The sequence below is a fragment of the Syngnathus leptorhynchus genome, chromosome 2, assembly GCF_054491065.1.
Source record: "Syngnathus leptorhynchus isolate UIUO chromosome 2, UIUO_Slep, whole genome shotgun sequence".
Taxonomy (NCBI): Eukaryota; Metazoa; Chordata; class Actinopteri; order Syngnathiformes; family Syngnathidae; genus Syngnathus; species Syngnathus leptorhynchus.
The window spans coordinates 684,646-699,956 of record NC_141196.1 but is presented as its reverse complement, the minus strand read 5'-3'; the positions used below and the strand labels follow the sequence as shown (position 1 = coordinate 699,956).

General features: G+C 47.2%; 1 protein-coding gene across 5 annotated transcripts in view; it reads left to right on the top strand.

Annotated features, from left to right (window-relative positions):
• The first annotated feature begins 2,956 nt into the window (after nucleotides 1-2,956).
• Nucleotides 2,957-15,311, top strand: part of LOC147059906 (transcription factor COE3) — a 28,235-nt gene continuing 15,880 nt past the window's right edge. For 4 of the 5 annotated variants that reach the window (XR_015064961.1, XR_015064965.1, XM_085905227.1 and 1 more), the window contains exons 1-6: nucleotides 3,292-3,551; nucleotides 5,824-5,980; nucleotides 6,088-6,151; nucleotides 6,515-6,570; nucleotides 7,731-7,804; nucleotides 9,328-9,396. Coding sequence is in view for 3 of the 5 variants with exons in the window: in XM_085905227.1 (XP_085761353.1) it covers nucleotides 3,418-3,551; nucleotides 5,824-5,980; nucleotides 6,088-6,151; nucleotides 6,515-6,570; nucleotides 7,731-7,804; nucleotides 9,328-9,396 (554 nt within the window). In the remaining 2 variants the exon portion in view is untranslated. Of the gene's footprint in view, nucleotides 3,552-5,823; nucleotides 5,981-6,087; nucleotides 6,152-6,514; nucleotides 6,571-7,730; nucleotides 7,805-9,327; nucleotides 9,397-15,311 lie in introns of all 5 variants that reach the window. The other variant, XM_085905229.1, reaches the window with a different exon arrangement.

The following is a 15,311-nucleotide window of genomic DNA, read 5'->3' as shown; positions in this document are numbered from 1 at the left end:
AAATTGAATTTTGTGAAAAGGAGTTTTTTTCCCTCAATGTTAGTTTGGCGTTTTGCGCTAGCTTGATTTTTTTATTTTTTTATTTTATTTTTACCAATGGTGGCAGGATGTGGTTTTGATTTGTGTAGTTGAGCATTGTTTCTGTTCTACTTGCATTGGAAACTTAAAATATATAAAAAAAAATATTACGTTGGTTAAAAAAACAACGTGTTGAGGAAATGTGCGGTGCTATGCGCCCCTCCCACAAGTAGCGATGATATCAACCACAGGTGTCAAACTCAAGGCCCGGGGGCCAGATACGGCCCGCCACATCATTTCATGTGGCCCGCCAAACACAATCTTTTATATATATATATATATATATATATATATGTGTATTTGAGCAGGTTTTACTCCTCTGATTTGAAAAGGATTTCTTTTTCAGTTTGTTTTGTAGCTTTGACATGAGGTGCTCATCCGTTGATTTGGGTCATAATGGCCCTCGGAAAGAAGCTATGACTACAATGCGGCCGGCCCGCCCAAAAAAAGACTTTGACCCCCCTGATATAAACGATTGCCCCCTCCATCTCTAATGCAAATTTTAGTGTGCGTGCGTGCGTGCCTACTTGCGATATGTTTTTGCTTTTGTGCGTGTCAATATGGCCGTTAGAGTATACGTGTATCTGAGCGTGCTGTGTGTTTGATTTTTTTTTTGTGAATTACATGTTTAATGTTTTTCCTATTTGAGTATTTTGTGTGTGTACGTCTATATGTTTTTGTGCAGTGTTTTGTTGATCTTTATGTCTTTGTTTTTTATCTTTGTCCATGTCAGTAAACGTGTCGTTTTGTGTGTGTTTGTGAATTTGTTTTTGAGTGTACAGTATTTGTGTTTCTCTGTGTGTGTGTGTGCCAATCTATACACGTGTGTGTGTGTGTGTGTGTGCGTGTGTGTGTGCCTGCACAAGCCGACTTTGTCTCGTTGAACCTTACAGAACAAAAGACACGTTGACAAAGCTCATCGGGTTGCGTGACGGCGTGTGCGTGCGTGAAAGGTGGGCGTGGACAAGAATGTGCCGGGCGGGACACAAGTGAGAGTCGGTTGAGTCGTGGCTTGAAAAGTTAGCGTGGCCCGCCCGCTATGGTGATTTCAAACTAGAATTGTTCACGACTAGTCGGTTCAGAGTTGTCAGATGAAGAGACTTTAACCGTAGCTCAACTAAAAAACAAATCAATGGAGTTTGAGAGTGGATTGGAAAAAACAATTGTTCCATCCGTGCTCAGAATGAAATTCTCATATTAGCAGGAAATCACCACTTCAAAGTGCATCTGATGAATAAAGTTGACAACATGTGACCATCAAGCAAAATAAACGTACCTTTTCATGGTGTGGCGTCCGACGATGCTGCTGATGCCGCTGGCGCTGGCGGTACTGGTCCCAGCGGCTCCCAGTGCAGCTGTGACTACTCCCCCCCCCCCCACAAGTCCCATTTTTCATTCATTCATTCATTCAGCCTGTCGTGACTGAAGCAGCCTTTGTGTGTCGTTTCATGTCATCTTGCATAAATTCATGCAACTTTGACATCATCAACAATGGTGCCACTTGCTAGCAATAACAGCTTATTTTTGACGGAATCCTTACAAAAATAGGCAATTTGAAAGAATATTTCCGAACCGCAGGACAGTCAAGAAAGGACAGTCCTAACGATTTGACCTCATCGTTGATCTCACTCGCTTATTGGAAGAGTTTGCGCCCATCACGCTTGTAAATATTTCAAATCAGTATTTTAAATTCTTTTAATCAATGTTTTTTTTTCAATGTTTTGACTAAAAAAAAAAAAGAAACAGGACCTGTTTTTCTTTTCAAATGACTTGCTCAGGCAGGCGTCCTTTGTGGAGCCATTTGTTGTAGTTCTTGTTTGAACCACAAGATAGCGCCGTCTTCCTTTTTTCATCTCTCAATCGCTCGCGCCAAACCAAAACTTGCTCCAAATGCGTCTTTTGTTGATGTCGTGCTTTCTTTGTTGAAGGAACCTATCAAAAAAAAAAGTACAACTAACACGTTTGGAAGCTTTAGCCAAAAAACATAAATCTGTACGATGAATGTTTCTTAATGTCAAACGTGACTTTTTATCTTCAACATGCAACAGTGTACATGTGTGATGACATCATTATGAAACAAAAGATTGAAGTCATAACACATTAAAAAAACAACAACTTTTGATTACTGTTTATAATAATGCGCCACGCGTTCGGTTTCATCCTACACATTCTGCCACTTTTTCAAATTTCAAACCTTACAAAACTCAAATCAGTTGTACAAATGGGCTCCATTTGGATCTCAGCTTCTTACACTTCCTGTCCCTTTCTGAGAAGAAGTCGAGTTCATCGTCAACTTGAAGGACAAATGATATGTCTGACTTTTTTACTATCGGGATTCGAGGAGCTCTGCTCTCAGCGTGACATTTTTTGCAGCGTGGGCCAACGCAACCGGCCCGGGCTGTGACGTCGCAGCCGTGGACAGCCAATCAGAGGCGAGCCCTGCGCGAGCCTTCAAACAATCCAAGCGGCCAAACGCACAGAAAATGCCAGAGGTCTGCTCAATCGATTCCATTTCCTGTCCGCCCTCATTCCGATCTCCTCCGCTCAAAACAGATTCCACTTGCCGTCCAATTTGCCTAACCCTGCCAACTTGTGTGGCATTTTTTGCAGCGTGCACGGCCACGCGGAGCGCCGAGCGGGCGGGCGGGCGGGCAGCCGCGTCCAATGGGAGGCGGCGACGGCGCTGGTATTCAAATGAGCCCACCATATACGGAGAGGAGCGCACGCCCCCTCGGGTCCCGCGGGAGATCCGAGCGTCCGTCCCGGAGAACGAGGAAGAAGAGGAGGAAGGAGCTCTTCCCCCGGGATGCGTCGGGGAGACGGGGCCGGGGGGGTGGGGGTTGTTAGCGCCAATCCTCCTCGGCCCCCCCACCCCCTCCCCTTAGCCAGCCACCCCCTCCCCATCACTCCTCCTCTCGGTGGCGTCGCGGACCTCCTTTTGAAGGCGAGTCTTGTTCTATCAAAGCTTGTTTCTGTCTTTGGACTTTTCCCGTGGCCGCCGGTCGCCTTCATCCAAGCTCCCCCCGCACGCCACGGCACGGCAACGCAACGCTCGCACCCCCTCGGGGATGCCCCACCGCTTGGCTCCCGCCGCCCTCCTCCTCCTCCTCCTCCAAGTTGGCGGCGTGGAGCGTTGAAGCTCTCAAAGATCTCCATCATCGCTCCGGAGGGATCGCACCTTCCGGACTCTGGCGTGGATCGGGACTCCCCGGTTTTAGAGAAGGTCCCTTTGGTGCGCCCGCCCCACCCCGACGACCAGCGTCCCTCCCCCGTCCCTCGCCGTCGTCATCCAGGTGCGTGACGGATTACTCCGGGTCTTCCTGGTGCGGGTCGGCGGCGATGTTCTCCATCCAGGACGGCCTCCCGCGGGGTGGTCTCACCATGAAGGAGGAGCCGCTCCCCACCGGCATGACCCCCGTGAGATCCTGGATGGCCGGCGCCGGGATCCTCGACGCCAACACAGCCGCGCAGAGGTCAGCGTGCGACTTGTGTTCCTTTTGGGATTGGCCACTTGAGCTCCAAAAGAGGCGAAAAGCTCATTTTGATTGCTCCTTTGCTTCACTTGTCACTCGCTTGCAGATGACAAGTGACGAAAATGACGGGAAAAAAAAAGAAAAGTCTCCAATGAATTTTGGATTCAGTTGGCGTTGACAGAAAAACAATTCAAGTCATTTAACCTGATCTATAGGTTGCCTCGGGGGGAAAAAAAAAAAAAAAAAAAGTTTTGATCTTGTCTGTGGAATTGAAAAGAATGGCTCTCAAAAATGAGAAATGGCAGGCAGGATGGTAAAATGGTGGCACGAAAACCCTCAAATTCGCCTCGCTCGTATTTGATCCAATGAATTGATTTCATCATTTCAATAAGCAAAATGCATTTGATTTAATCCTTTTTGTCCATTCGAAGAAACTTTTCAGCCGTTTGAATTTTTGGAATTAAGTGTCAAAGCCAGCAAATGTCATCGTTTTGCTTTTATGTGCATACACGTGTATCATTTATATCAATTGATACGCAAATGATATTTTTGATACATTATAAATCGTATATTATCTATATTTATGTATGTATATTTCCACGCCTATTTGGTAAATATATATTATCAATTGATGTCCATATTTAAATTTACTGTGCGTGCGTGCTTGTGCGAGCGCACGCGCCAGAGCACGCTCTCAGTCCCAAATAAAAGCGCTTTAATTATGAATAATTCATGACAACACATTTCATAATAATAGTAACAATAAATGCCATTAAATGTCACACGCGCGCGCACATGCATGTAATTGGGTGTATAAATAACACATTGATTTTATAATATAATCATTACATATAAGTAAATATTTTCTAATGATCTGACCACACAATGAATTGATATTTCATTTCAACTATTTCTTAGTGTCATTTGATTATGATCGGACCAATCATCGTGTCTAAAAAAAAAAATCAACCCACTCCAAGTCATGAAGAACAATCGACACAATGCTGAAAGAAATCCCCAATTAAAATTGACCATGTGGTTGACATAATGTTCAACTCCTTCTTTTCAACTTTCATTCATGGGACAGCGTACACACGCATACACACACACACGTGTGTGTGTGTTTGAGCATGGTGGTGGTGGTGGTCCGCTTTGGCCCGGTAATGGCAGTGTTGTCAGGGAGTGTGTGTGTGTGTGTGTGTGTGTGTGTTAATGGAGCGTGTCATTTCTAATTAGGACACGCCCCTCGCTAGAGTGGCCCCGGTCATGCTGCAATTAACCACTAATTACTCTTTGGACCACCACACACCTTTCGTCGCCCTGGTGTGTGTGTGTGTGTGTGTGTGTGTGTGTGTGTGTGTTTAACAAGACATTTGACATGGAGACTGAATGAAATTGTCATCTTTGTTTCAATTGATTGTGTTGGCCTCACTTTGAGTGTGTGCACATATTTTGGAGCATTTAGTATGTTTGAATTTAGTTTTTGTCCAAAATGTTATTTTCCCCCCGTTTCAACGTCTTTTTTATTATTTTGTTGTTACAAATCATTTGTTTCGTTCAACCATTTGTTGAAATTGCTTTTTTTGTGTTTGAATCCATTTTTTTAATACCTTTGAATGAGTCACGATTTTGGTGTTTTGTTTCACTTTTGAATCCCTCCAATTCATTTTTATGACGCTTTTAAAAGTCGCTTTCATTTCCAGTTCAGATGTTACCGGCTTGAAAAAAAGTTTGCCTTTATTTGTGTGTGTGTGTTAAACTGTGTCAAACCAAAATGAAGCTAATGTGTGCTAACATTTATGCGTTTGGTGTTAGAAAATGGACAAAATAATTCCGTTTATTCAGACGTCATTCCCAGATGACTATTGGATGCAAAGTACTGCTAGCGTTTGTACTTTTGATCCTCAAAATATCCAACGACCGCGGTATAGCGCCACCTACTGCTGAGGAGGACTCAATCCATGTCGAGTATTGGCGGCTGGTGTCTGCAATCTCCCATTCCTACATTCGATTCAGCTTTTCTACAGAAAATGGGGAAGAAAATCTCAGAAAATTAATATTATATATAATATTTGAAATCATATTAATATCTAATATTTTATATTGTACATCATATTAATGCTATATATTTAATATTTAGAAATAAATATTTTTTAACATTGGAAAAAAAAATCTGTGGGAATTTTGCACATCACAGCAATGTATTTTGACCATTGTTTTGATTTGTGTGTGTGTGTGTGTGTGTGTGTGTGTGTGTGTGTGTGTGTGTTAGCGGCGTGGGTCTGGCCCGTGCGCATTTTGAGAAGCAGCCGCCGTCCAACCTGAGGAAGTCCAACTTCTTCCATTTCGTCCTGGCGCTCTACGACCGCCAAGGGCAACCCGTGGAGATCGAAAGGACGTCCTACCTCGACTTTGTCGAGAAAGATAAGGTGCGTGCGCTTTGCCGTTTTTTGCGTGTTGCAACAAGGAGTTGTGTAAGGGTGTGCTTTGCGTTGGCATTGTGTGTTTGCTGACATTGTGGTGTTATTGCGTGCAGGAGTACAACGGTGAGAAAACCAACAACGGGATTCATTACAGGTTACAACTTCTTTACAGCAATGGTGAGCACGTCAACACACACACACACACACACACACACACACACACACACACACACACACACACACACACACACACACACACACACTTTGTAACGTGATGAAGTTCCCATTTTAGCGTTTGATGAAAATGAAGAGATGAACGTAACGTGCTAAACTTGACGCTGCGACCTCCGCTGCGTAGCTCACCACCGTCTGTCACCAAGTATTGAGGAGCAAGGCTGCTTTTTCATATTTGGAGCAATCAAGCCAAATTCCCACAGCACGCCGTTTCATACATTTCATTCAAAAATGGAAAATGAAGCCATGGAAGTATTAAAATGAGGTTTGTGTGTGTGTGTGTGTGTGTGTGTGTGTGTGCTGCAGGCATCAGGACGGAACAAGACCTCTATGTGCGCCTCATCGACTCCATGACCAAGCAGGTGAGCGGCGAGCTGCATCTTCAACTTCTTAAAAGACATTTTTAAAAGTGGCTCGGGGTTAAAGGTCAAAGTGACACGAAAAGAGAATCTCACTCGGCGGATTCCAACACCAAACTCCATGTCAGATTTCCTTTCTGGAAGTTCCGACGGTCGGTATCGGCAGTTTTGGCGAGTCTCGATACCTAGCTTGGAAAGGCCACGTGATTATTTATCATCGGCTCCTCATTAAGCAATCATCATAACCTGCCTGACTCATTTTTATTGTGCTCATAAACTTGAGAAGCTACACACACACACACACACACACACACACACACACACACACACACACACACACACACACACACACACACACACACACACACACACCGGCGGTGCTGTCGGCATGTCAGCCATCGATTGTTGAAGTGGGCGACACAGCGGCCGCCGTGGAGCGGATCAATAATCTTCATGTGGCACCGCGCGACACGCTGGAGACACGCACACACAAACACACCCGCTCCCGATGCTGACAGACAGGTCGGCTGGAGTCGCCAGCACCAATCGATGAAAGCCCCTCAGAACAACCCCCCCCCCCCCCCCCCCCCGGTGAATACGCTTCATTGACTAGCAGTTAAACAACCTCTCGCTGTGTGTGTGTGTGTGTGTGTGCGCACTTGAGTGTACATACTCATGATATAATTACTGTACACAGTATTTTATATATTTTGTGTGTGTGTGTGTGTGTGTGTATATATATATATTTTAATGGTTTATTTTTTAATGGAATTTTAAGATTTTAATGGAATTGAAAATTAGTACATTATTTTAGATACTAATAATAGTGGGGGAAAAAATGCAGAAACACATCAATGATGATTTTGCAGGAAGCAGTTTGGTTTGTAAGGGTCAGCCAAACTGTCAATCATTGTTTGCCAAGGAAAGTGGATTTTTTTGCAAATGTCAAATTTTGAAAAAAGCAAAAAAATAATCAGTCATGGCGGACCACACAAATTGGACACTGGTTGGATGACCAGAGGGTCAAATTTAGTTAAGAGCTTATCAAAATGGATTCATTCATTGGATACCAAGATGTGGAACTTGTATTATGTGTCCCTAGAAATGTCCTCAAGCTTTTCGAGCTTTCCATAACTTTTCTTTCTTCCTGTCTTTATTCTCAGGCCATTTTGTACGAGGGACAAGACAAGAACCCGGAAATGTGTCGTGTTCTGCTCACGCATGAGATCATGTGCAGGTACCACCTTTCTTCATGCTCTCTCTGTGTGTGTGTGTGTGTGTGTGTGTGTGTGTGTGTGTGTGTGAGTGACAAACAGCAGCTGTCGTCTGTCTTTTTGTTGTTGACGCACCAATCAACACGTTTGCTCCGACTCGTTAATGCTCATTTACTGCTTCAGCACGAGAATTGCACACACACACACACACGTGTGCCACTCCTAGTTGCGATGTTGCGTGGCAAGTGAGTGTGTCACCACGGCAACAGATGCTCCAAAGCTCAAGACTAGTGCGGGAGAGTCCCATGCAAGCTCTGAGCGAGCCGGTTCACACACTGCAGCCAGCGTGCCCGCTCGCACCTGGCCGAGTCCTGGTGGCCGAGTGCGTCACCAAATGTGCAAGTAGCATGCTAGATCAACTTGAGGTATTTTCGTAGACAGCCACGGTTAGAAGAGGACGTTTTGAAATGCGGATGACCTTCACAGCCAAAGCCCGTGCCAAGCGCACACACACACACGCACACACAAGCACGCTGGCGTCAGTCATTAGCGTGCTAGCAGCCCGAGGGGAAGCGTCATTAGCAAAGGCGGCGGACGGCACGCCAGGGTTTGTTTTGCTCTTTGGAAGAGGAGGGAGGGAGCCGAGGGGCGTCCCCCGAGGTGGGGGGGCCGGGGGGAGCGGCTGGCACGGCTCCCGGGGTCCGGCGTGTTGATGACACTTGAGCGGCACCCGCGGGTGCCCGTCGTAATTGGTCTCCTGGAACTTTGTGGAGTGGCAGAGGCCCACACAAAGCGGCGAGGTGCAATTTTGACCACATGAATGTTTCATGATGCCTTTGAGTACAGCGTGAAGCTCCTTCCGCATTACTCGGCAACAATTAGCCCGAGATGCTTTGTGGGGTTTTTTTTTTTCCCCCGGACTGACGTGCGGTGTGTTGCTCGTCATTAAAAAATAAATAAAAGCATTTGGAGCAATAGCGGAGACATCCGATAGATCGGAAGATTATGAAACTTCTCTTGGGACATTTTGACGTTGGGGGAAAAAAAATGATGTGATGTGATATTTGTGGAACATTCCAAAAGTGTGCCGCTTACCCAAACTGTAGATCTTGAACGACGGAAAACATCAAAGTTGCTGTCTCGATTGCAGCGCACACACCCACACACACGGGCGCACGTGTGTGTGTGTAACGTGTGTGTGTGTGTGTTTTTGGCACACTTGCTCGGCTTGGCGCGGGCACTCGGCTTGGCGTCTGTCCTGTGGCACGGCGGCGACGGATTTCTGGGCACGGTCCAGATGTTTGTGCGCCACAATGTTGAAAGGAGACACAGCGGAATCATCCTAATATTCCAAACTATCATCTTCAAATATTTCATAGGAAAGCACTTTTTTAACAATTTTGTCATATGATCAAATACGCCAAGTATTATTAGCGTAACATTTTCCACAAATCTGATGACATTTTGTTTGACACGAATGCGTGCGTGCGTGCGTTTCGTTTTGTCGTCCGTTTCCATTTAACGTATGCGTGTCTTTCCTCCCCAGCCGATGCTGTGACAAAAAAAGCTGTGGGAATCGAAACGAGACACCCTCTGACCCCGTCATCATCGACAGGTAGGACTCGCTCCGGGAGGACCAAGAGTATTTGATGATGTCATCATCGTGTCGCTCGTTTGGACTCATCACGCGCGTATTGGATTTGGAACGAGGCATGGCATTACGAAAAAAACGGGCGGGAGCGGACGTTCGGCAAGGTCGCAAAGATTTCCTTGCCGCCAATCACGCGGATCGGTCGTCCTTGGAGCTGCCAGCGGCGCCCGCGATTGGACGCGCAGGCGGGAGGGAGTCGATGACCTCACAGGAGGTCGGCGGGTCCGCGTTGGCTCGTTAGCGAGGTCTTGGAGAGCGGCCGCACGCGCGCGCGCGCACACGCAAACACACGGACTGTGGCGTTTTCCATTTGACACTTGATTGTCGCTCGGGTTGCACTTTTTGAATGTTGCTCTTCCCATTTTATTTTTCTCTTTTTTTTTTTGTTTTGTTTGAAAGGTACTGTGCGATATGAACAAAAATGAAATATCCCGCAAAAGGTTTCACGTTTTCATGTGATGAATTTCATTTTGATTGTTAGCTAGTGGTGAGGAGGATTTTTGTGTCAGATTTCCTTTTTTTTTTTTTTAAGTATTAATTTATTTATTCGTTTTATTCAGTTTTTTACATTTATTTTTAGATTTCCATTTACTTGATTGATTGATGTATTTCTGCCAACGCGTTGAAATGAGATGTGTGCATGGCCCCGATAAAAGACCATTTGATGCATCACTCAATAAGGACGATTGAAAGAAGCTTCCATCAGAAAGTATATTTTCAAGCGCAACAGTTGCGCTTGCATCTTTTGGGATTTTCCACAGCCCCCCAAAATGAGAAGATCAGATCAATAAGAATAAACCAGAGGAGAATTGGAGCCCAATTGGAGCAGATCAGGCCGTGTGCTTCGTGTCTGTCAAGCGTGAGCATGTGAAGCCCAAAGACAAATTTGGAGCTTCATGCTATGGACACGCTCACCTGTGACATTCACACACAAAAGGATGAGGCGCGCACACGCACGAGCACCATTCAGGTCATGTGATGGTGATTTACAGCCACTGGTTGTTTCTCTGCATTTTAGTGGCTGTTAAGGAAGAAGGATTTATTAGGCACACACACACACACATGCCTGCACGGAAATGGCGTGTGTGTGTATAGTGAGCCATCATGCAAATGATATTGTAGCAGCTACAGTAAAGACATTTACATGTTGTCAACTCAATCCATCACACACACACGACCACAATCGGATGCTAGCTGTGCTTTTCATAGCGTTGAACGCGAGCAATTAGCCGTGCGCGGGAGGGAGCTGGCACTGCAAACAGCAATTGGAGTCATAAAGGCTCCGCCCCCACTTTAATGCTCACGCCTTACATGGAGGTCACACAGGTTGAGGTGTATAGTGGTGGCTGCGCAGTGATGAAGGGTGACCTTTGAACTCCTCTTGTCTTTTTGTCTCCTCCTGCCTCTGGAGGAACATAAGCCCACCCCCACCCGCCCCCTTGCTTGGAGCTCTACATACTAATGCTCGGTCTCTCACTCAGTCTTACACGCACACGTGTTTGTAATAAGTGAAGTTTCCCAGAGGAACTGAGCGAGCGAACAAGAGAAAAAGGTCACAGGTCAACAGTCGGCTCTCGTTTTAGACTTGTGTTTACTTTGTCATGTGTGTGTGAGAATGTGCGTGTGTGTGTGCGCGTTAGCAGGCGCTGGGACTCATCAAGACCCGGGCCGGGCCGGGTCGGGTGGGCGGGGCTTCCATCCATGTTAGGAATCAGCTGCTCGTTGACTTCCTGCTCGCACTTAATTGGTGGCGGCAAACGTGCCGATTACATCACCACCTGCTGACTTCACAACTGCTGAGCTCAGCTGGAAACGCACACACACACACACACACGCACACGCACGGCCCCAAGGAGTAGGGGATCATGGGAAAATTGGGAAAGCCCCATCACTGACATCCCTTACCCTAAGCACCTTGTTCCTTCCAACTGCTACACACACACATGCAGAGAAACACAAATACACACATAGGCACACACTCACACTGATATGCAAACACGCAGGATACACCAACGCTCACAAAGTTGCACAAAATATAAACAAACACAGATAAAAAAAAAAAAAATGAATCCCCGTCAAAACTTGTTTCCAGCTTGTCTTCAACATAGATTGCGTTCCATAAGGCCGAAATCTTTTTTTTTGCTAAAAGTGTGTGCGCGCGAGTGTGTGAAATGTGAGGCAGGCATGCTGAGACAGAGAGCAGCATCGGCGAGCAGATGATGTGAGGGGATCGGGGGGGGGCAGGGGCGTGCGGGGTGCAAATGAGAGAGTTGGTGGTGGTGGTGGTGGGGGGGGAGCTCGGACGATGAAGATGATGATGAGGAAGGAAGAGACAAAGACAGTATTGATTTCTATATAAAGACTGACGACAAGGGGGGGGGGGGCGGCGGACACGTCTGGATGTTGGTTTAACATGTTGTTAGCCGCCTCGTTGACCTGTCGCTCGCCCGCGACTGGGCTCCACTTTGAACATTTGGATGTCAAAACGCTCAAAGAGGAAGAGCACGAGTCACGGCCCCCCTAAAGCGGCGCTAGTAGGCGGCATCTGGCGGGAGGCGACCTGGGAGAACGTCGGGGCGGCGACGCTTTACTGGCCAAGCCCGCCGGACGCAGATGGCGGCCAACGTGGAGGTCACGTGACTGGCATGTCGCGCCGCGTGCACGGCCACATCAGGATCGTGCCACGCTACATTTAAGGGGCGTCGTGAGATTGTCCAGGCGAATGGATGCCGCTAGTAAAAAGCTAATAGCGCACACACACACACACACACACGGATGGCAGCTGCTTTAGAAAAAGAAAAGGCTCATGTAAAAGGAAAAGCGCGGATTGGCTCGCCATGTTTTGTAAAATGCGTCGGGACATCCTGGCACTCATCTCCAGCTGCTTTTGTGAATTGTTTCTTGTCTCATTTGCTGTCTTGTTGAATTGCATCCATTTATTGTTGTTGTCAAATATTTCTTTGATTTGATTTTTCCTTGGACGGGTCCTTGCGTGCACTTTCCTTGTTTGTTCGCTTATTTAATTTCTGGAAAAGTTCTTGTTGGGTTCCTGACATTATGGATTTGGGTTCCTGAAACCACTTCTGCTAGCTTGCTTTCTTCCTTCCTTCCATGCTTCCTTATGCTTAAGCCTTCTTGATTATTTTTTTTTTTTTTGCTTCCTCGTATGCTTCCTAATTTTCCTTCCTTCCTTGTTTTGGACTTCATAAAATAGTTGGTTCCATACTTGGTGTTTGGTTCCCGCGTATGGTTTCTTCTTGATTTTTGCTCGGTTTGTGACACACTTGCTTAATTCCTGCTTTGTTTCAATTTGAGTTTGCCTCCTCACTTACCTTTTTGGATCTCTTGGTGATTTATTGTTCACTTTCTTTGGCTCCTTGACTGCTTCCTTATTTGGTTCCTTGTGTGCTTGTGTGTTGATTTTGAATGTATGTGTGTGTGTGTGTGTGTGTGTGTGTGTGTGTGTGTGTGTGTGTGTGTGTGTGTGTGTGTGTGTGTGTGTGTGTGTGTGTGTGTGTGTGTGTGTGTGTGTGTGTGTGTGAGCGGCTGTCATGTTATTGTAGTTGAAAAAAAAATGTGTATTTTGCGGGAATATTGTTTTTTTTTTTTTTTTTTGGGTGTGTGGAATGGTAAATGGACTTTTCAAGGTGAACGTCTTATTCCAGGAGTAGCTTGACAAATTAATTTCAGGGAGGAGAACGGGGCGCTTCTGAAGGGGGGATTTTTTATTTTTTTTCCATTTGTGTTGCCGGGCGTTTTTGTGATAGTGAGGAATGAGCTCGGCCAGCTAGCCAACGTTGAGGCGGGCGTGCGTTCATGGCCGACGCTCGTAACCAATCAAGTGTAGCTAGCGCACAAAGAAGCGCCTGGATCCTCACCATTCAACAAACGTCCTGAATATTTGCCGGCTATATTCCAAATGTTTATGGTGAACATTTCTTTTCACGCGGGCGCAGTTTGACTTGATGAAGATTCCTTGATGAGCACGCCGAGCGTCCTGTGTGGCTCGTCCGCGTCCATCTGTGGCGCAAACCTTCGCCTTTTCCTCCTCCTCTTCCTCTTCTCGTCTTTTTCTTTCCCCTTCTCCTCTTCCTCGCAGTCATGCGTATGTGTTGGTTAGCAGGTGTTCTTTTAAGGCCTAGCGTGTGCGCGTGCGCGTGTGCACGTAATGTTGCCCCAGAGTCCGCTTTAGGCCGCCGCCGCCATCCGAGCGAAGACACCACTCTGCCAAAAGACCCCCCCCCCCCTCTTCACTCCCCCCCCCACCCTTTGTGAGTCCAGTGGGCCTGGGGGTGCGCCCCCCCTCCCTCCTCCACTTCCTGCCTCTTAAACAGTCTGAAGTCACACTGACCTTCAAAGTGTGACACGACTGAAGTCGCGGGACGCCTGGCTGCGACTGAAACCTGCCGTTTGTTGGTGTCAGCATTGACCGCTCGCTCATGACCTGGCAAGTTGACTAGCCATCGCTAAACCTGCCCTGCCGATGATGCTCTTCAGCTGATGTGCTCACGGGCTAACATGTTAGCGGCTAACAGGTGCAGCGAACCAGTGATGCCGTGCAAGAAACGCTGGAATAGTAATTCTCCACGATGGTGTGTGTGTGTGTGGGGGGGGGGGCTTATCCTATTTTAGCTTAGTGTACGTGCGGCGTCTCACTAATCACGCCTTCTAATCCCACCTGTCAAACGCTCCAATCAAAGAGCGTGATGCTCCGCCACCCTTTAACCGGCTAATCTCAACGCCACTGGAGAATTCTGGGAAAAAAAAAAGAACAGTCTGCCCCCCCCCCTCCATTCACCGCGCCCCTCCCCCTGGACGTTCACCGTCCGCTCAAATCCAGAGCAGCCGGGAGCTCCGGGCCACCTAGTTGGGAGCGCAGGTGTGTGTCTGTGCGCGTGTGAACACTAGCATCGATCCATCGACCAATCCCCCTACTCCCCCCCCCCCCCCCCCCCCTCACCTGTGCTTGCAGGCTTAAGTGTTATTTAGTCTTCAGTCATTAATGAACACACTCACGCCTTGCGGCTGTCCATCACCCTCGCACGCACGCACGCACGCTCGCACGCACGCACGCTCACACTTAATGCGAGCCAGTCGGCAAAAAACGTGTGGAAGTCAGCCTACGTGCACTTCCTGTGAGGCATCTCTGCTTCCCGTCACCAAACACTCACTTGGTCACCGCACACACACACACGCACACACACACACACACACACACACACACACGCATGGACATGCCCAAAGTCATTCATATACATACAATCGCACACATGTACATATACACACCTGTCAATTCACACAAACAAACACACACACACACACACACACACACACACACGTGTAAACACATCCACAGTTGATCTCTTACACATATAAACACTTATTTGGTGACATGAGGAGCTGTGATTTCGTTGTGTATTTTAAACACACAACAAAGCCTGTGTGTGTGTGTTCTGCCCAGGGTTCTAATAGTTTAGATTTGTATTTTTTTTTAATGTAGTGTTGGTAGAGTGCCGAGGAAACGCGGCCATTCCGAAGGACGGACGGACGGACGAACGGACGAGCGAAGTGGCGCTCCACATGTGCTGTTGATTTTTTAGAGCGGCCAGCAGGAAGTGCAGGCTGGGGCTTTGCGTGTTCCGATGTTGCCGTCTCACACCCCCCCGGAAGACCTCCCGAACCCCCAAGACCCCCGTTGGCTAGCCGCCTCTCACTTCCTGTCATGTGGTCATCAGGGAAACATCAGCGAGTGCTTGGCACCAACCTTTAGAAAATGCCTTGACGCTCCCAATTCCACATTTATTTGGGGGGGGAAATCTCACGCATCTTTTAACACCACCAATGTGTGTGTGAGTGTGCTTGGCGAGAGGGGGGGGGGG